General features: G+C 42.0%; 1 protein-coding gene and 1 long non-coding RNA gene across 4 annotated transcripts in view; one reads left to right on the top strand and one right to left on the bottom strand.

Annotated features, from left to right (window-relative positions):
- The first annotated feature begins 78 nt into the window (after positions 1-78).
- LRP2BP (LRP2 binding protein) overlaps positions 79-19,991 on the top strand; it is a 27,691-nt gene continuing 7,778 nt past the window's right edge. Inside the window, exons 1-9 of one of the 3 annotated variants that reach the window (XM_005883841.2) lie at positions 79-423; positions 1,466-1,599; positions 4,803-4,926; positions 5,621-5,733; positions 10,304-10,417; positions 14,350-14,492; positions 14,570-14,675; positions 15,704-15,927; positions 17,861-18,035. In XM_005883841.2, the coding sequence (XP_005883903.1) occupies positions 333-423; positions 1,466-1,599; positions 4,803-4,926; positions 5,621-5,733; positions 10,304-10,417; positions 14,350-14,492; positions 14,570-14,675; positions 15,704-15,927; positions 17,861-18,035 (1,224 nt within the window). In that variant the 5' untranslated portion in view covers positions 79-332. Of the gene's footprint in view, positions 424-456; positions 505-1,465; positions 1,600-4,802; positions 4,927-5,620; positions 5,734-10,303; positions 10,418-14,349; positions 14,493-14,569; positions 14,676-15,703; positions 15,928-17,860; positions 18,036-19,991 lie in introns of those variants that run through there. The other 2 variants (XM_005883839.2, XM_005883840.2) reach the window with 2 other exon arrangements.
- LOC106724351 lies at positions 6,421-7,696 on the bottom strand. Its single transcript, XR_001360114.1, has 3 exons — positions 7,643-7,696; positions 7,418-7,531; positions 6,421-6,552 (listed from the first exon to the last, which is right to left on the bottom strand). It is a non-coding gene; the product is annotated as an uncharacterized LOC106724351 (long non-coding RNA).

Raw genomic sequence — 19,991 nt, forward strand, 5'->3', positions numbered from 1 at the left:
AGAGCAGGACTGAAAAATAGACAGGCTTATGATTATGCTTCTAAGGACAAGCTCATTGTCCTCTAAAGATAAGCGCCCTTTTAGTTGCAATTTTGGTTGCAGTATATCGTTTATTTTGTAATAAGCCATAAAGTGGTTTTTGCAGTAATACATTTATATTACTCTACTGATGCACTGACCCAAGGGGTAGTTTTAAACATTTTTATTCCTATGTGTACTTGGACGTAAATGTGGGTATATATTTATGTTCAAACATCTACATAGAGCCATGCTTTTGTTCTGTATGTTTTTTATTTAAGCAAGTCACGATACCTTTTTATGCGATTTAAAGAATGGCCCTGCAAAGATACTGCTGTCAGGGGAGAACACGGGTCCCTGTTGCCAATTTGCCTTTGGCAATATGGACAAGTGTTTATCAATTAGGTAAGCCCTTTTTTTAAAGCATATAATTAATCTTCAGGGTTGCACAGATATTCCCTTTCAGGAATTCCTAACTAATGCAAGGTAAGTTCTTAGAATTCTAAACGTGTGCGACGGTGAGGCTCGGGCAGGCTAAATAGCCACAGCAGGCAGTGAATAAAGATAAACTGAATTTATTTAAGGAAAGGGGCCTGGGGGATGGGGATAGCCAAAGGGTAGGGCTACAAGCACTGAGCCCCAGAGTATTGGGTCCATGATGGCAGCAAAAACGTACTTAGGACAGTGCAACAAGGAAGGGCATAGAAGAAGCAACAGGAAAGGGCTGCTTTGGCTCACTGGGAAGTCAGAGAACAGGGGGCCATGGAGGCAGGTTCAGGGGGGTTAGCCCAGGACGAGCTGCCGCTGCTCATCGCTCCCCTGGTTGCAAGTCTCATGGGGTCCCTTAGAGGGTGGGGGATATGTGCCTGTGGGGCAAGGAGAGGGGGAAGGGAATGGCATGGACGTGCTCCGTGGAGGGTTCCTGGTGTGCTCTTTCAGGGTCTTCATCTCCACTGTAGCTGGTCCTGAAGCAGCCTCCGTGTCACTTACCTGGTTTTGCTGCTTTTCTGCGCCTGGAGCTGAAATGCAATGGAGGCCTAGATGTTATCTTTAGGGAGGAAAAAGTCAGGGGGTCTAAACCGCATGACCAGTGATATGCTAGGGGAGGATAGGTTACCCTGGAGACGAGGTTCTTGTTTTCCCAGTTTTGCCCCTTGCTAGGCATCCAGGGCTTTCTGCCCTGGTGAGTTTCTCTTCCTGGCCCATTATCCTTGCTCTGCTCATGTCTGTCTAACAGTGGACTGCAGTTAACATATAATGGGATATCTGTGTGATAAATGTGCCTCCCTATTACATCCTTTTCCTTTAAAACATGCATTAAGTCTGATAATTATTAACTTCCTGGTACATATGTAAGCTTTACAAGGAAAGGGAATTTTGTGAGTAGTTTTTAAAGCTTTTCTCCCTTTACTCACTGTGTACATCTCTATTGCTCATATTGTTTCAGAAAAAAATATTTGTGTTATCTGGATAGCTGGCTTACCCTTAGTAATGGACCCAAAAGCTTTTCAAGAACTGAAGAAAGCTGGTGGAGCAGAATCAGTACTTGAGGACTGTGCCGAGCCAGCTCAGCCAGGTTTGGTGAGTCTGAGAGGGGGTGGTGAAGGATTGAGAAAAGACAGACGGAAGAAGAAAGCTGGGTCTGGGTGGACATTGTCCTCTCTGATGGAACGCTAACAACAGTGCCACACCCTGAAAGCTGTGTCTTCATTTTATAGCCAGATTCCAGGAGGCAAAGTAAGGGCGTGGTCAAGATGTTTACAACATTCTCGTGCTTTTCAAATCTACTCAGTTACATGCACCTGAACTCTATCAAGCCCACATCACTCATCTACCTGGGACCACAGGTTCAGACCGTAGGTCAAGCTTACCACCGTAGCCTTTGGCTATAATTGTGCTGGGAGAGCTTTGCCCTCCAAGCTGGGACTTGCACGTGGCTTTGCCATGAGAGGACCATGCCCTCTCATTAGTCCAAAGCTTGAACCTGTCCAAACACTATAGTCACTCTCCACAGAGGACAGTGTTTTATTGGGAAGTAACTGGAGTTTTTAGTAAACATGAAACCAGTGGGATCAATTTTCTTAAAAGGAAGATGGTCTAAGATGCATATTCACAACAGGCACTCTTCTAAGCAGTGATAGTTTCACTTAAGTTTAATTTGCAGGTAAGTATGTTTCCAGAAGGAGGATGTCATTTAGAGTGAGAGTTTTAAAAAATATATTGAATGCTGACTGTGCGAGCCATGTCCCAAGTGGTTCAGGGTTCGGGATCTGGAGAAGGGCTGCACACAAATGACAGAGACAAGACAAGACATAATAATTTGGAAATATGGGGGCTAGGCAGGAAGCCCAACACAAGGGGAAGGACTTCCACTGGTGCCCAGGCCTTGCCAACCTTTTATTCAATTTTGGATGCACATATAGCCCTTAGGCAGGCAATTCCAGTAACAGACAAAGTATCTTAAAGGTCAATAAGTATTCGTAAAGATTTACTCTGCGACTAAATAATTGGTGCATAGCTCTGGCCCTTGCCAGGGCTCAAGGTTCTCCAGCGTTGCGGGCTCCTTGTTTACACTTCTCTGATAGTGAAGACAATGGGTAGCTTCCAACAGCTGACTAAGTGACCAAATGGACTGTCTTGAAGACTGAGGAAGCATTTGTGAGGTAGTCCAGGAAGGTCAAAGGGTCACAGAAGTCAACCTAAAAGAGCTCCCACTGTCCAAAGCAATGTGGACAACGCAATAATGTACTGTTGGATTATAATTCAATAAAATAGATATCCTTAAGTCTATACTGATATAAATGATTGAATCGATAAAGAAATGAGAGCGAAAAGACAACTCTTCCTCACAAAAGAATTCCAAACTCTTCATGTAGACACTCCCCACTCCAGGAAGTGGCGAGAATCCTACCCCTCCTTGCCCTCTGGAGTGTGGGTTACACATAATGACTTGCTCCCAAAGAGTAGAGCATGGGAAGGGGGAAAAAGTAGTTTTATAGCAGAGAAACCTGTGAAACACTGCCTTGGCCAGATAATTGTGCACATCATCAGTGATCAGTCACGTTAATAGTGTGCACCGCTGACATGAAGTGGTGAGAAGGTCACTTCACCTCTTGCTCTTCTTTCCTAAAGAATGTTACATATCTAGGATCAGACATTTTGAAATCCTCTAGTTCAAACTACTGATAATCCAAACTACAGGTGAGAAAATTGCCTCTTAAAAATATTAAGTGACGCCAAAACCGGTTTGGCTCAGTGGATAGAGCATTGGCCTGCGGACTGAAGGGTCCCAGGTTCGATTCCGGTCAAGGGCATGTACCTGGGTTGCGGGCACATCCCCAGTAGGAGATGTGCAGGAGGCAGCTGATCGATGTTTCTCTCTCATTCAGTGATCAGTCACGTTAATAGTGTGCACCGCTGACATGAAGTGGTGAGAAGGTCACTTCACCTCTTGCTCTTCTTTCCTAAAGAATGTTGCATATCTAGGATCAGACATTTTGAAATCCTCTAGTTCAAACTACTGATAATCCAAACTACAGGTGAGGAAATTGCCTCTTAAAAGTATTAAGTGACTATTCCAAAATCACAGATACTTAATTGCTTTTCCCTGCCTAATATACTGAATTATCTCCCTTTCCTGCACTTCCTTCTCATTTTTAAAAAAATATATTTTATTGATTTTTTTTACAGAGAGGAAGGGAGAGGGATAGAGAGCCAAACCAGTTAGGGCCACTTCCTTCTCATTAATGAAGCAATTTATTATCCAAAATAGTGTCATAAAATTGTAGAAATGGAACTTTCCAATCACACTAAAGCAGTAGTTCTCAACTTTGGCTGCACATTAGAATCACCTGGGAATCTTTTTGAAATCCTGATTTCTGGGCCTCATCCTCCGGAAAGTCTATTTCTTTGTTATGGGGTGGGGCCACAACATTAGTAACAAAGAAAGAATTTCCCCGGAGGATGAGGCCCAGAAATCAGGATTTTAAAAAGATTCCCAGGTGATTCTAATGTGCAGCCAAGGTTGAGAACCACTGCACTAAAGGGTTGCTGAGTGCTCTTCACCACCAATCAGGAACCTCCACTGGAAGCTTGCTCCTGATTGGTGAAGGCCAGCTGTAACTATAGAATGCGGAGGAGTAAACAAAAAGCATAGCAACAACCGAGTTTGCGGTCTCACTATCCTCAGCCTAGGCCAACCTGGACTCCTTCATCCCAGATGAGGTGGCCCCTACATTTTTTATGAAGGCTCTGATTTTCCATTGAACCGCGATCTGTCTTACAGCATGGCAATCCAATGCAGACAGGAAGATGAAACTGAGCAACACAGCTAAAATAAAGCGTATTCCCAGGTAGAACAGACAAATGCTTTGGTGTGAAATGGGTTATTAGCCTGATGAGATTCAGATACAGGGCAATAGGAAGGTACTAGAGCACAAGAACTATATCTGTGGGCAGTGTCACCAAGTCCTACTAGTGGCAGCAGCTGTGGCGGGGGAGGTGACCCGTTGCAGCAGGTAAACTCAGAGAATGTGCAGAGAGCTCTCATCATCGATCCCATGCTGTGGAGACAGGCATGGAGGATGACTGTGCTTCTTCTCATAGCTACACAGGGCCCTGGTTTCCTAAGAAGGAATATTCACCACCAGGGCTGGTAGTTTGGTGCCCTACCCCGAGAAAGGTGGGGAGGTTGCTTTTCATGAGTGCCAAGTGGGGATGGGAGTGTCTTTTCAAGTTTTTCTGGAGGAAGATATTTCTGTCTTATTTTTTATGTTCCTTTACAGAATACACGTGGAAACAGGATGCAGTTGACCAGTGAAAAGTTGCCCGAGGACCCCCTCTATACCTCTCTATCCCAGGATGCTGCCAGGAACTACAGCTTCTTCCAATGCACAAAGGACAAGACTGGTACAAATTCTGATAATATTTTCACTAAAAGCTAATCGGTACACCAGAGAAAAAAGAGACAAGAAATAGGAGTCTTACTGCTGTCAAGGCGGGGGTTAACTTTACAGTCCTTTCGAGCTTTCCCGTAGGAATATGCGAAATTGCGGCGGTTTCACGCATCTGGTTAGCAAATCATCAGCAGGGAAGTTTCACGGAGCCCGAGCCTGAGTTTACATTCAGGGGTTTAGGACCCTCTTCTGGAAAAGGGAAGCCAGATGGCTTGTCTGTTAAGGAGGACAATGCCATACTTTACTTGAAATTGGCCTTTAAAGCTACCATTTTTTTCTATGGTCTTTTAAAAAATTAAATTGGGGATGGTTAGCTCATTTGGTTAGAATAGCTCTAATGAAGCCTCAGATGAAGAATTTCACTCGCCCATGGATGACTTTGCCCAAAGAATTGCACACAGACTGCTTGCTAGAGCTCCTCCTAGTGGTAAACTGGGTTACTCTGAAAACCAACCAACAGGTACTTCTTGATTGTATGAGGCCTGGTGTTAGGGCCCATGATAATACTTTCTCCTTTAGCCAAGGAGGAATGAGGACTAGGAAGGAAACTAGTGTAAAGTGTCAGATGAATTCTGTATAATTGGTGACTTGAAGAGAGAAAATTCATATTGTGTTAAAGTTATAATTCTTTACCTTTCTTAAATCAGACCGTTACAGCCATGCTAGTTTGGTGGATCAGGCATTGCAGCTCTTGAAGGAAAGAATAGTAAGAGGGGATGCTATGGCCTATTTCCTGCGAGGTCAACTATATTTCGAAGAGGTATCAGTCTTTGTTTATTTGCTTTTATTTCATTTAATGTTGCTGTTAGATCCTCATAGCAAAATATCTCCTACAGTTCCTTCCTTTGTAATATCAGGGAAATTCTGTCAAATTCCACAGATTACAGTTGTGGCTTCAAGTGTGATATGCTGGTATCAGTTTAAGGAGCTATCTGGGCTTTCTCCATAAAGACATTCTAATGAAAGTCATTTATAGGAGACATCCTATATAATAAAAGGGTAATATGCAAATCAACCGAACAGCGGAACTACCGGTCGCTATGACACGCACTGACCACCAGGGGGCAGATGCTCAATGCAGGAGCTTCCCCCAGCCCGCAGGCTCTGATCAACCGATCGGGGCCTGCCAGCCAACCTCTTGGTCCCTTCCCTGGGCCAGCAGGCTCCGATTGGCAAACGGGAAACCAGGGGTGGATGGCGGCAGGGGGTGGGGCTGGCTGCCAGCAGCCAGGGAAGATGGCCCTGATCGCAGGCTAGGCCTAGGGACCGTACCCATGCACGAATTTCATGTGCCAGGCCTCTAGTTTTGGTATAAAATTAAAAATCTAATATTTATATTTTTGCCCAAAATATCTAATATCATCTAAAATATTTTCACTCCAATGTCAGTAATACAGCTTTAGTTCTTCACTGAACCTGAGGGAAGGTGTGAAAGGGAACAGCTGTCTCTAATCCCTCACCATCCATTGAATATTTGGGCAGCTATTCACCTATACCCCACTTACTCTCTAATCTTTTGATGGCTCCTTCATTCATTCTGGCAACAAGTATTTGTTGAGGACCAGTCGTGCCCCTGTAACTGAGAATAGCACAACATAACGGTTAAGTGAAGGATCTCTTAGCTTTGCACATAGGTTTGAATATGGCTCTATTGCTTTTTTTAAAAAAATTTGTTTTATTGCTTAAGGTATTACAAAGAGTACAACATATGTCTCCTTTTTTTTTTTTTTCTCCCCCTCCTTGACCTTCCCCTGGCTTCCCCTACCCCCCAGTGTCTTGTGTCCATTGGTTATGCTTATATGCATGCATACAAGTCCTTCGGTTGATCTCTTAAACCCGGCTCTATTGCTTTTTAATTGCTTATCCTTGGGCACAAATCCTTAACCTCTTGGTGCCTCAGTTTTCTCATCTGTAAAAGGGGGGTAATAATGTGTGTTTCATAGAACTGTTGTGAGGATGTATTAATTGTAAAACAGGGCCTGGCACCTAATAAGTGCTTCATAAGGCTTCGCTATTATGTGCTATAAAATGAAGAGGGAATCAGAATGGTCCCCATTTCACAAAGGTTACAGTCCAGAAGGGGAAGAAAATGAATATATGTATAATTAAAAATAAGGAAAAGTACTATGAAAGGAATTAACTGCATACAACAATAGAGAATAACTTAGGCACAGGGTGGAAAGACCTGTTGTTGAAACTAACATTTGCAGAAAAGGAAACACAATGCAAACAGCCAGTGGACGCGTGTTCCAGAGAGAGAACAAATAACACATTTCATCGATGAGGAAGTTTTGAGATCTAAAGGAGACCAATGTGGAATAAGCAAGGCAGAGACGGCTCTAGATGAGCTTTGCTTAAAATGTAGTAAGAAGCCATTGGAGGGTCTTCAGTCTGTGGTAAACGGATTAGAAGGCAGGCATAGAACTAGTTCAGGGTGAAATTACACTAGTTCAGGCAAGAGAGGTTGGTAATCTTGACCAGAGTTGTAGCAGTGGAGCTGGGTCCTGAATTTATTCTGGAGACACAGACAGTGGTATTAATGGACTGAAAAACAGAGACTGGAGAAGAGTGAGTATTGAGGTGATGACCAAGAGTTCAGTTTTTGGACATGTTATGTTTAAAATGCCCAGTAGTCATCCAAGTAGACAGATTTCAAAGTAGAAACTTACATGTTCTCGAAGGAGAAGTTTGGGTTGAAAGTGTTTATTTGAGATCTTCCAGCTATATATGGTATTTAAAATAATGGAAACAGAAAGAACTTTCTTACTTTCCTTTGCATAGTCTAGCTTTTCCAGCCCTCTCACATCTAAGCCCAACATTAGCCAGAAAGGAAAATTAGTCTTAACAGCTCAGTCATTTACTCATTGATATGTGCTCTTTAAAATAAATAAATTTGTTAGGATTTTGGGGTAGTTTTTGTTAATTTTTATCAATTGGTTGATAAATGACAAGTACTGTGAAAGGAATTAACTGCATACAACAATAGAGAATAACTTAGGCATAGGGTGGAAAGACCTGTTGTTGAAACTAACATTTGCAGAAAAGGAAACACAATGCAAAAAGCCAGTGGAAGTGTGTTCCAGAGAGAGAACAAACAACACATTTCATTGATGAGGAAGTTTTGAGATCTAAAGGAGACCGATGTGGAATAAGCAAGGCAGAGATGGCTCTAGATGAGCTTTGCTTAAAATGTAGTAAGAAGCCATTGGAGGGTCTTCAGTCTGTGGTAAACGGATTAGAAGGCAGGCATAGAACTAGTTCAGGGTGAAATTACACTAGTTCAGGCAAGAGAGGTTGGTAATCTTGACCAGAGTTGTAGCAGTGGAGCTGGGTCCTGAATTTATTCTGGAGACACAGACAGTGGTATTAATGGACTGAAAAACAGAGACTGGAGAAGAGTGAGTATTGAGGTGATGACCAAGAGTTCAGTTTTTGGACATGTTATGTTTAAAATGCCCAGTAGTCATCCAAGTAGACAGATTTCAAAGTAGAAACTTACATGTTCTCGAAGGAGAAGTTTGGGTTGAAAGTGTTTATTTGAGATCTTCCAGCTATATATGGTATTTAAAATAATGGAAACCGAAAGAACTTTCTTACTTTCCTTTGCATAGTCTAACTTTTCCAGCCCTCTCACATCTAAGCCCAACATTAGCCAGAAAGGAAAATTAGTCTTAACAGCTCAGTCATTTACTCATTGATATGTGCTCTTTAAAATAAATAAATTTGTTAGGATTTTGGGGTAGTTTTTGTTAATTTTTATCAATTGGTTGATTAATGACAGTTTATGAAAAGAGAAATTTAATTATTTTTGTGTTTTCCAAAAGCTGTTTTTCTCTGGCCTGCTCTTCTTAATAATGACCTTCCAATTCAGTAAAAGGCTCTCTTTCTACCACTACAAATAATTAATTCTTTAGTATGAGGCGTTTTCATGGTGGATTAAAATATAAAATCCCATATTAGTCCCTCACACCATAGCATGTTTGTTACCGGATTTGTCTAACTGCCAAGGAGCCTTAAAGTGATGATACAGAACATGTGGGTTTTTATAGGAAGTATGGGAGGCAGTTAATTTTCGAGAATCACACGCTTGTTTTTCCATGTCTTCTCAGCTGGAAAACCGCAAAACTGAAGGACATGAGCCATAATAATAGTGGATGTTTAATAACAGCCAATGTCCTTCATAAGGATATTCACTACTATTAAAAAAATAGATGAAGCCAAGGTAGCAAAATGTTATTACTAAGAATTTATGTGGCAGTTATGCAAATTTTTATTGTATATTCTCAAGTGATAGCCTGTACAGTCCCTTCTTGACCTACCCGCAGGGTACGTCAGCATAATGTGGACAGAGGGCAGTTCCCTCCTTACTCTGTGTAGAGCAGCGGCCGCCAACCTTTCGGACCTCACGGACCACCGGTTGGCGACCTCTGGTGTAGAGGAACATATAAACTACCCTTAAGTACAAGGTAAGAATCAGGGTCGTCAGTTACTATGAACATGAAAATGTTTTATAGATGATATTAAATATTTGGGGCAAAAATAGAAACAGATTTTTAATTTATAGTGTAAGAATGGATTTTATACTACAACTAGAGGCCCAGTGCACGAAATTCGTGCAGGGGGGGTGGGTCCCTCAGCCCGACCTGCACCCTCTCCAATCTGGGAACCCTCAGGGGATGTCCTACTGACAGCTTAGGCCCGCTCCCCGTGGTTCTCTGCTCTCTGCGGACCTGCCTGCCTGTCTGCTCTCTGGCTCGCCTCTGTGGCCAGGGGCAAGTAGGGCCCTGGTGTCTGCTCTCGGTGAGGGGCAAGCAGGGCTGACAGGACCGGACATGCCAGCGGTAAGGCTGAGGGGACTGGGTGCCGCCATCTTGTGGCTATGTGCGCCACCATCTTTGTGGCGGAGTGACAGTTAATTTGCATATTACCCTTTTATTAGATAGGATGTCTCAAATCTTCTCCAAGGCTTTGGTCCCAGCTCTGATATTTCTCAGACTTCAGGAGTGGCGGGGGAGGTGGCAGGCTAGATCGAGCAGTTGGCTAAGCTGTCATTTCAAGAGAGGATTGGCAATAGGCAAGAGTAAGAGTGAAAGCCAAAGAGAATCTTACCTAAATTCCTACTGGTCACTTCCCTCAGTTGCCATGTTTAGGTCTATTTAATTGACTTTATAGTGTGTTGACTGTTGTCAGTGACTTAACTTGCAAAGTCCATAAATTTGTGGCTGTCTTTTCTTGGTTTATTTGGTGCTACTGGCTAGATTTGGGTGGGAATTAAATAACTGGGATTACTTTAAGATAATAATAATTCAGTATTTCCTGTGAGCTTGCAGGGATGGTATGAAGAAGCATTAGAACAGTTTGAAGAAATCAAGGACCATGATCATCAAGCAATTTACCAGCTGGGCGTAATGTATTATGATGGGCTGGGGACAGCTGTAAAAGCTGTAAGTTATTGATTTGTTCGCAGTGTTTAAGATTTCATTGTTAATGGATTATCTGATACAATTGAAATTATTCACATTTTAATCATACATTTCTATCCTTTTAGTTCAGTAATCTCTAACCTTTTAGCATTCAAAGGATAGCACTAGTCATTTTTCATTTGTGTGAAAAACAAAATTTCTTTTTTGCTCCTCCTTCTTGCTACCATTAGATGCCAATAATTTTCTCTTTTAATATGCTTTCCTGTATTTTCAAAGCTACATAAACATGGAGAAAAAAAAGCTAGAAAATAAGCAAAAAATAGGATCATTACAAATTCTGCCATCAAATACAAACATTGTTATTATTTTAAATTATGTGCTATCATGAAGTGCCCCATGCAATAAATTTGTATAAAAAAATTTTATATAACATTATTTAGAAGTGACACATCTGGTATTTGTACAGAAGAACTTCTCTTGTAAAGCATACTGAAATATTTAGGTGTGAACTGTACTGATATTTACATCTGCAGATAACTTGAAACAAAGCAAAAAAAATAGAAGCAAATATAGCAAAATATTACTGATAATTTATATGGTAGTTATACAAATTTTTGTTGTATATCTTTTCTACTTTAAAATGTTTAAACATTTTATATAAAAAGAAAGAAACTCATAATTATTGCAGCCATCAGACAAATGTAATTAATCTAAATTTCCTTAAGAGAGAGTAAATATGTACTTAAGAAAATGACATGTATTTTTTTAGTGCATCAACAAAGATGTTCAAAGAAGCATAGAAACACATTAAAACTTAGTGTAGAAATTATAATCCCATAGCAATAAAGCTCTGTTTAATATGAAAATCATAATTCAGAGCCTATATGTGCCAGATGTCATAGCATCAGACCACATGAAGGAAATGTGCTAAAAAATAAGTTTACAAAATATTAAATTTAATTTCTAGACATGATAGATAATAGTTAGTATATAATAGGTAAGTTTTATAAACTATGCAGCATCCACACCATAAAATTCCTAACATGAAATTTTAAGACTCCTTGTTTGAGATATCAAAATTGAAAATATACTAGGCATATATGTTTGAGCACAAAGAAAATCATATTAAACAATGCTCCCACCCAAAAAAAAAAATAAGTTATGTGATGACAATTTCACTCATTCCTTAAGATTTAAATAATCAGAGCTTCAAAATTGATCTAAAATATTCAGGTTTATGTTCTCACAGTCACTTCTGCTTTTCTTCTTCTTCCCAAATTTTTACTCTATACTCTTCATCTTTGTGGCCATACCGTTATCTCTGCCCTGCCATAGGTCACTGCCTGTTGTCTTTGATGATCGCATAAAACAGGATTGTGCTTGTAGCATTGCTTCTAACATGGGGGACCACACCGGATCCCACATAGTGAACAACTTGAACTTGCTCATCAGTCATTTCAGTTGCCATCTATCGAGCACCTCTCACTGGCTGCCCCACCTCACAGGATTCTTCAACTTGCTGAGGACTCTTCCCACCCCACCGTTTCCCCTTTCTGTGTCTTCTCCCTTAACCCTCTCCTTTGCTGATCCCCAAATGAATTTATCCCATTTTCTCACACGACGTCGTTTAGTCACCTCTTCGTCTGCCTTCCTTTCATTCAGGTCACTGTTCCATGCACTTCCTCTGAAAGGTTTTCTGTGGCCATTCTTCACAGACTTGATGATGGTCTCCGTTGTTACTGCTTAACTTCCTTCTCCCTATTGGAATGTAAGCTCCTTAAAATTAGGCGGTTTTGTCTATTTCCTCACTGCCGAATCCCCCGGGATTTACACCCGTGTCTGACCCACAGCGGAGCCTCCAGTGTTGACTAATTAACTGTGGGCCTGTGTTGACAATGCTGCTATCAGGGTATCGCCTCAGGAGCTTTTCAGAGAACTTTCCTAGAGAAAGATCACGTCTCTCCAGGAAAAGTTATGGTGGCAGCTGTTAGGATAAGAAAATATTTGCCTTTGTCAGAAACAAAATCAATGCCCATTAAAAGAATATAATAACCAAGTAAGATTTAGCCCAGAAATTTAATAATTTGTTGATAAGAAAATCGATGAATATAATATACCACTTGAATAGCCTGAATAAAAGAAATCATATGATGGTTTTAGTATATTGAAAGTTCCATAAAACTCAATATTTACTCATAATAAAAACCTTTAAAAATTTTAAAAAACAGTACTAGGAAGTATTTCCTTAAAACTTCTGCTCTTGTCCCTAATTCATTCATACAGCCGCCAAAGCCATCTTTTCAAATTTCAAATCTGATCATGTCCTGTCCATCTTTATAAACTTTTACAGACTTCCATGTGGAAGATGAAAGGGGCATAATTGGGTCTGTTCCCATGGACAGCCAGCTACTTGGCCATTTACTTGGTGAAGTCTTTAGTTCCAAACCAGTAACTGCCATTCCAGACCCTCACCAGGGATCCTGTCGCCTGACCACCGCCATCAGTGGGCTTCACTCGGCCTCGAGAGGCCAGAGCACATGTCTCCATCTGAACTTGGTACCGGGATGCCACGTGGAACCTTGACTTCACTAGGTCTGCCAGGCTTCCCAGCTTTATTATATTGGCCACCACACAGAAATGTATGCCTCTCTGGTCATCTGTCTTCTTACATACTCTTGACTCCATATTGCTTGTCCTCTCCCTCTCCCAGCTGCCTTACAGCTTGGCAAGTAGAGGCCCCCAGATCCTCAGCCTTTCTTCAGACTACTTTCTTCATTTCCTTGCTTTATCAGGAACGTGGTTGTCCCACAGGCAGCCCTCTAGTAGAGAACCCTCCCTCCAACCTCCCAGTGTACCAGAGTGCTCAAAGGTGGAGCTGGCATTATTTCCATTCCCCAACTCACTTTCCACCCCAGCACAAAGTACCTACTTTTACGTTCAGACCAGCTCATTGCTTTTCTAGTTCTATCCATTTCTTGGCCATTGGTCATTCCCTAACATGAATCTGAAGACTGGCTCTGGGATTAGTTTTCCTCCCTGTATGGTCCCATCATTTTATCTGACACCTAAACTAAGAACTGAGCAGCAAGAAGAAGCAACCATGTAACGCTACCAATGGGAGGGTTTACCACCACTTCACTTGGCTACCATTAAGTCCTTGCTATCCAGGTGGAGGGAAAATGGTAGATACCTACCTCATACACTCACAAAAATAAATCCATATAACCTGGGGCTCACGAAAAGTAAAACACCTTTATTTTCTCATCTACTGTGGTACATAGCCAGCAACAGCACTTTGAGAAAGCAGTGAGGGATATTGCAATATATAAACACGTATTTGATCGTCAAGTATTATTTTCTTGGCAGTGTTTCAAGGCTTGTGTCTGATGGATGTTAGGAGGGTGAAAGCTGCGTTGCTGGTGGGCAGGCTGTCTCCTGCGCACTCTGTGACTATGTGGATGTCTTACGAACATTAGCATATTGGAGGTACATTATCACTGGCACACTTAGGGAACAGTGCGCTCGAAGGGAGAAGACAGCATCTGTTTGGGCCTCACGTATCCTGTGAGAATTACAAATGTGAAAGAAATCACAGCTGTTTTTGCACTTTGATCAATTCCAAGAACTGTGCTGATTCAGAATAAGGCCTAGAAGCTGGGAGGGAGGAGAGAAAAATGGAAACCATATTGAAATGTAATGCAAGTCTGGAAGCTGTGAAGTGAGGGAACTGCCTTATATCCCAGAGCTCCCGGGATGCCTTTCCAGGCGATGGCCTTTACTTCTTTCCTTATTTCTAGCCCTGCACACCCCAGGACAACACACCGCGTGGGAACAGAGTCAGGAATTATATCATATCAGAGGGTGAATGCTTTACAACATTATTGGGAGAAAGAATTTAGTTTGGGTAAAACTAAAAACTGGGTTTTTTTGTTTGTTCTTTTCCTTTGTGGAAGGAAAAAGGAGTGGAATATATGAAGAAAATAGTTGATTCTCCATGTCCCAAAGCAAGACACTTACAATTTGCAGCTGCTTACAACCTTGGAAGAGCTTATTACGAAGGCAAAGGCATTCACCGATCAATTGAGGACGCTGAGAGGTACTTACCTGAGAATGAGTGTTTGTCTTAATCATATGCTGAAACAAATAACCATTTGCCTTGTCTTTCCCTTCCAGACTTTGGCTCTTTGCTGCGGACAATGGGAATCCAAAAGCCAGTGTGAAGGCTCAAAGTATCCTAGGGTTGTATTATTCAACGAAGGAACCCAAAGAGCTAGAAAAGGTAACGCTGATCTGTTTAAATGTTAGTTAGAATTCTATTTAGACTGTCTCACTATTTCTCTTTTAAAAGGAGGGTGATAAGGAATACGGTTTTGAATCTCTCTGACATTTCTTTAAAATGTAAAGAATGTAAATTTTAAGATCTCAAAGCTCATTCCATCCTTCACTCATATGTGAATGCTACCTTCCTGCCTCTCCCAAAGGGGACCCCGGCTGTGAGAGAATTGGTATGCTATAAAAGCTACACAGACAAACTGTTACTCCATGAGAGCTTCGAGAGAGTCCTGAAATAAAGCCCAAATCCTTTTTAGTGTGAATAAATGATGACATTTGATTTGAGGAACAATGATACTAGTAAGTAAAATATACTAAGAACTAATTGAAAATTAAATCCATTTAAGATTTTTATGGAATTATAATTTCTCTCATCACCATGACTGAAATATTTTCCAAAAAACCTCATAGGGAAAGGAAATGTAGGGCTGAGTCCTACTTCTAAGAGGCACAAAACAATCTAAGACCCTCCTTGGACAACTGAGTAGCCAATTAGTTTTTGAACTAATTCACATCCACGTAGCCGACTATTGATCAGATGTTTCTGGCCCCCATGCAGCCTTTACCCTTGGTTGCCTTTGACCTTGAAAGCCCCATCTCGGCGATCCACCTGAGCTCTGACTTCCTGAGCGTCAACAGCTGTCCCTCCCCGCTGTGCCTAGTAGCAGGTTTGTCTCGAAGCCCTGCAGACACCATTCCAGTTTCCCACCTTCTGGATCCTTCCGGTGGAAAATCGGAAAATCCTGAAACCCGAGACAGCCGAATTCACCTGCACTGTCGTCAGGCGGGCTCACCTTACACACACTCTCTCTCTAAGGCGTGAAATTGATGCTAGCCTGAAATACCTTCAAGGGGCTAGAACTATTTCCTAGAGATGAATTAACAGTACTATCTTATCATTAGAGACTTTTTTCTTTCTGGTATTCCCTTGTAATTTCACCTTGTGAGTAACAAGACGAAACTGCTTTTGTAAAGGCATTTTATTGGCATTCAGAAGCATGCGGCAATGGGAACCTGGAGTCCCAGGGTGCCCTGGGGCTCATGTACTTGTACGGACATGGCATCCACCAGGACACGGAGGCTGCCCTGTACTGCTTGCGGGAAGCCGCGGAGCGTGGAAATGTCTACGCCCAAGGGAACCTCGTGGAGTATTACTACAACATGAAGTTCTTTACGAAGTGCGTCGCCTTTTCCAAAAGGTAAACAAGCTGGGTGAAGGTGTTCGCAGAAACACCGGCTGTACGTTCTGTGCCAGGTGTGTCCGTAGGACTTGCTGCAATATTGTAAATGACGGCGATTGAGGGCTGGAAATGTGGCTAGTGCAACTGAGGACTGAACTTGTACATTTCACTGGATTTTAATTAAGTAGTCCCATATCGGATAGTACAATTCTGTGCCATTGGTTTTCAGGATTTCAGTGGTATTCGCTCTGTACACCAGCTGAGTGAGCTTCAGCAAGTTTCTTAACTTTTGGGGGGCATCAATTGCTTTATTTATAAGAAAAACATACTTCTGCAGGATTGTAAAAAGATTGCATATAAAGTACTTAACATGGCTTGGCACAGTAGAAATGTATATTAAATATTCATTTCTTCCTGCATCCTTAGCCACAGGTTCTCTAAATACGTAATTGCAATATAGCTTGATTAGGGCTGTAAAATAAGGATAATGGTTAAAAGACTCCCAACACATACATCTGATAAAATATTTGGAAATTCCCATAAAACGTGGAACTGTCTTTTCTGTGAGCCCATGTATTTTCCTACATTTACTTACCCAGCATGTACAAAAGCAACACACCAGGAAAAACAGCTGTGGCTGTCCCCTGGAGTGGCACAGGCCCATGTTGATGCATTTCCCTCCAATAATGCCCCTATGGAGCCCACGGCTCCTTCCCTCCCAGCCCCCCGGGAGGCAGCCACGACAATGGGGGATGAATCTGCTGCTTTTACCCTCACCTCCCAACATCTTGGCTTCCAGACAGCAGGTGTGATCACCAATGTCCCAAATCCCCAAGTGCCCATTTGATTAAAATGAAGATTTTACAAAGTTCTTAAAATCTTTGAAACTTCACATTATTGTCCACATTCCTATTCTCCATACCATTAGGGTTAACGTGATTAGATCTCATTTTCACACAATTCTCCATATCTGTGTCTGGGTTACACAGAATGAATTTTTTTTAAATAGCAGCACAAGCAGGTGGTCCCCTTATATTTTTTAAATATCTTTTTATTGATTTCATAGAGGGAGAGATAGAAACATCAATGATGAGAGAATCATTGATCAGCTGCCTCCTGCACGCCCCCTACTGGGGATTAAACCCAAATCTTGGGCATGTGTCCATGACCAAAATCGAACCCAGACCCTTTAGTCCACAGATTGGCGCTCTATCCACTGAGCCAAACTGGCTAGGGCTATATTTTGTTGTTGTTAATCCTCACCCAAGGATACTTTCCCATTGATTTTTAGGGAGAGTGGGAGGGAGAGAGACAGAAACAGCCACGTGAGAGACACATTGATTGGTTGTCTTCCGTACCCCCCCCCACCCCGCACCCCTGACCAGGGCCAGGGATTGAGCCTGCAACCCAGGCATGTGTCCTTGACTGGAATCGAACCTGGGACTCTCAGTCCGCAGGCCATCGCTCTATCCACTGAGCCAAACCAGCTAGGGCCAGAATGAATTATTTTTATTGACCATTTTTAACCAAAGATAGATGTGCAAGTTTTTTTTAATGTGCTTTCTGGTCTTATGTGAGTAAAGTCCAAATTTAAGGTCCATGTTTAAATACATGATCCAAAGAAATAGAAAGTACTCTTTTTTCCCCATTGTTGAAATTTACAGTGATGTTAAGTTTAAAATATTAATATTATAAGGAAACAACCTTTCTTTTCTGTTCTAGTCATTTTCTAGGTTATTGAGCCCAAGGAGAATAATCACAGGGAAGCTGTAAAGCAATCACTCTTCCCGGTATTAACTATGTTGTTTCCCTTTCACTGCACAACAACTTTGTTAAATAGGTAGAAATGGGGAAATCATTTTAGACACAAGGACAATTTGTGGACATGTTGCTTGTGAAAATGTAAACCATAACTGACATCCTTTTTATTTCACAATTTACGTCCTAACAGGGTTGCCGACTACGATGAGGAGCAAGACATCCCGACGATAGCCCAGGTCACGGACTGTCTCCCGGAGTTCATCAGCAGAGGCATGGCCATGGCCTCCTTCTACCATGCCCGGTGCCTACAGCTTGGCTTGGGGACCACAAAGGATGAAGCAACCGCTAAACAATATTATTCTAAAGTAAGTGAGCCCAAGAACAAGCATAAATGACTCCGAGGCTGCTTTTATGGATTAGTGTTCTTTCCTCCTTAGTTATTGTAGAGATCATCTGTCTATGGAGAGGCTGTCAGACATGCAGCCAAGCATGTCAAACTCACGGTTGGCGGGCCACATGCCTTAAGTAAATGAGGCATATAGCCCGCCGGCCACGAGTTTGACATGCTGTTAGATGATCCTGTCAGATTCTTAGCATGATTAGAAGTCCTGTATTACTCTCTCTCACTCTGATGCTTTCAGGCCAGCACTAAGACCTCAAAGCCAGAATATTCATGCCTTCTTTCACCCAGAAAAAAGTGTGAGCCTGTATCCTCGTTCTAGTACCTTAATGAAATGTAGTTTTTCAAGAAAGTTTTGTATACATGACATCTTCCACACTGAGGTGAGGAGGAATATTCATGCGTTTGCAGCAATCAGTTAAAATAAGCCTTTTCATGTTTCAATCCATGTGATTTAGTCAAATTCCAACGGATTTCAGGTCTGAAAATCTAACAACTGTTAAAAGAGGGTAACTATATTTTTTCATATAAAGAAAAGACAGCCCTGGCTGGTGAGGCTCATTTGGTTCGAGCATCATCCTGTACACCAAAAGATTTTGCATTCGATTCCCAGTCAAGACACATACCTAGGCTGTGGGCTCAGGGGTGCATACAGGAGGTAACCGATGGATGTTCACTTGTGTTTTGAAATCACTCACTAGGGATCTTTCAAAAATTCCAAAGCCCAGGCCTCATTTCAGAGCAACTCAATCTCAGTCCCCGGAAGTGGGGCCCTGTATGTACTGAAGCGCCTCAGGATGCCAGTGTTTTGGGAGTCCTGGCAGGCATGTTTGCGAACCCTAAATTATGTAGAAATACAATACACAAATACAACCAACCTTTGAGATATTTATCACTACATCATTCTGTTAGTATGAATAATAGTTGTCTTTACTTTTCAAAAATCTGAATCTTCGATGTATTATACCGATTTCCAAACCAAGTCAATTTCAGATTGCATGCTGTCCTTAGTATCTTTTCTAAATAAATATAAGCTGAGACAACGCTGGGTCCAAACAACTTGCAACCCTCAAACGATTTTCCACATGGTGGGAGATAATGTCCCTGTTACTCAATTGTGGCCAACTTGTCTGTGTTTTGAAATCACTAGGGATCTTTCAAAAATTCCAAAGCCCAGGCCTCATTTCAGAGCAACTCAATCTCAGTCCCCGGAAGTGGGGCCCTGTATGTACTGAAGCGCCTCAGGATGCCAGTGTTTTGGGAGTCCTGGCAGGCATGTTTGCGAACCCTAAATTATGTAGAAATACAATACACAAATACAACCAACCTTTGAGATATTTATCACTACATCATTCTGTTAGTATGAATAATAGTTGTCTTTACTTTTCAAAAATCTGAATGTTCGATGTATTATACCTATTTCCAAACCAAGTCAATTTCAGATTGCATGCTGTCCTTAGTATCTTTTCTAAATAAATATAAGCTGAGACAACGCTGGGTCCAAACAGCTTGCAACCCTCAAACGATGTTCCACGTGGTGGGAGATAATGTCCCTGTTACTCAGTTGTGGCCGTTGTATTTTATGGGAGATACTTGAACATGGAGAAAGTGCAGGTGTAGGAAGCCAGAGAGGGTCGGGAATCCTGTCATATAAAGCATGACCAGAGAGACTGAGTGTTTCATTCAGAGGAAAGGACCGAGGGGTCCTGAGCGTGGTCCTCCTGACTGAAAGGCTGTCCTGTAGAAAAGGAACGGGGGCGGGGGGCAGAGTTCTAGCCACTGCAGTGCACTGAGGGAAAAGCTGAGGCCACAGACGGTGCAGGGACAGGGGCTACAGTCAGGAGACCCAGGCCTGCCACCTCCTTCACCTCAGGGCTTCTGTGAAACCAGCACTGTACGTTCTCCTGAGACCTTCAACAAC

This window comes from Myotis brandtii, unplaced genomic scaffold (genome assembly GCF_000412655.1).
Source record: "Myotis brandtii unplaced genomic scaffold, ASM41265v1 scaffold802, whole genome shotgun sequence".
Lineage (NCBI taxonomy): Eukaryota > Metazoa > Chordata > Mammalia > Chiroptera > Vespertilionidae > Myotis > Myotis brandtii.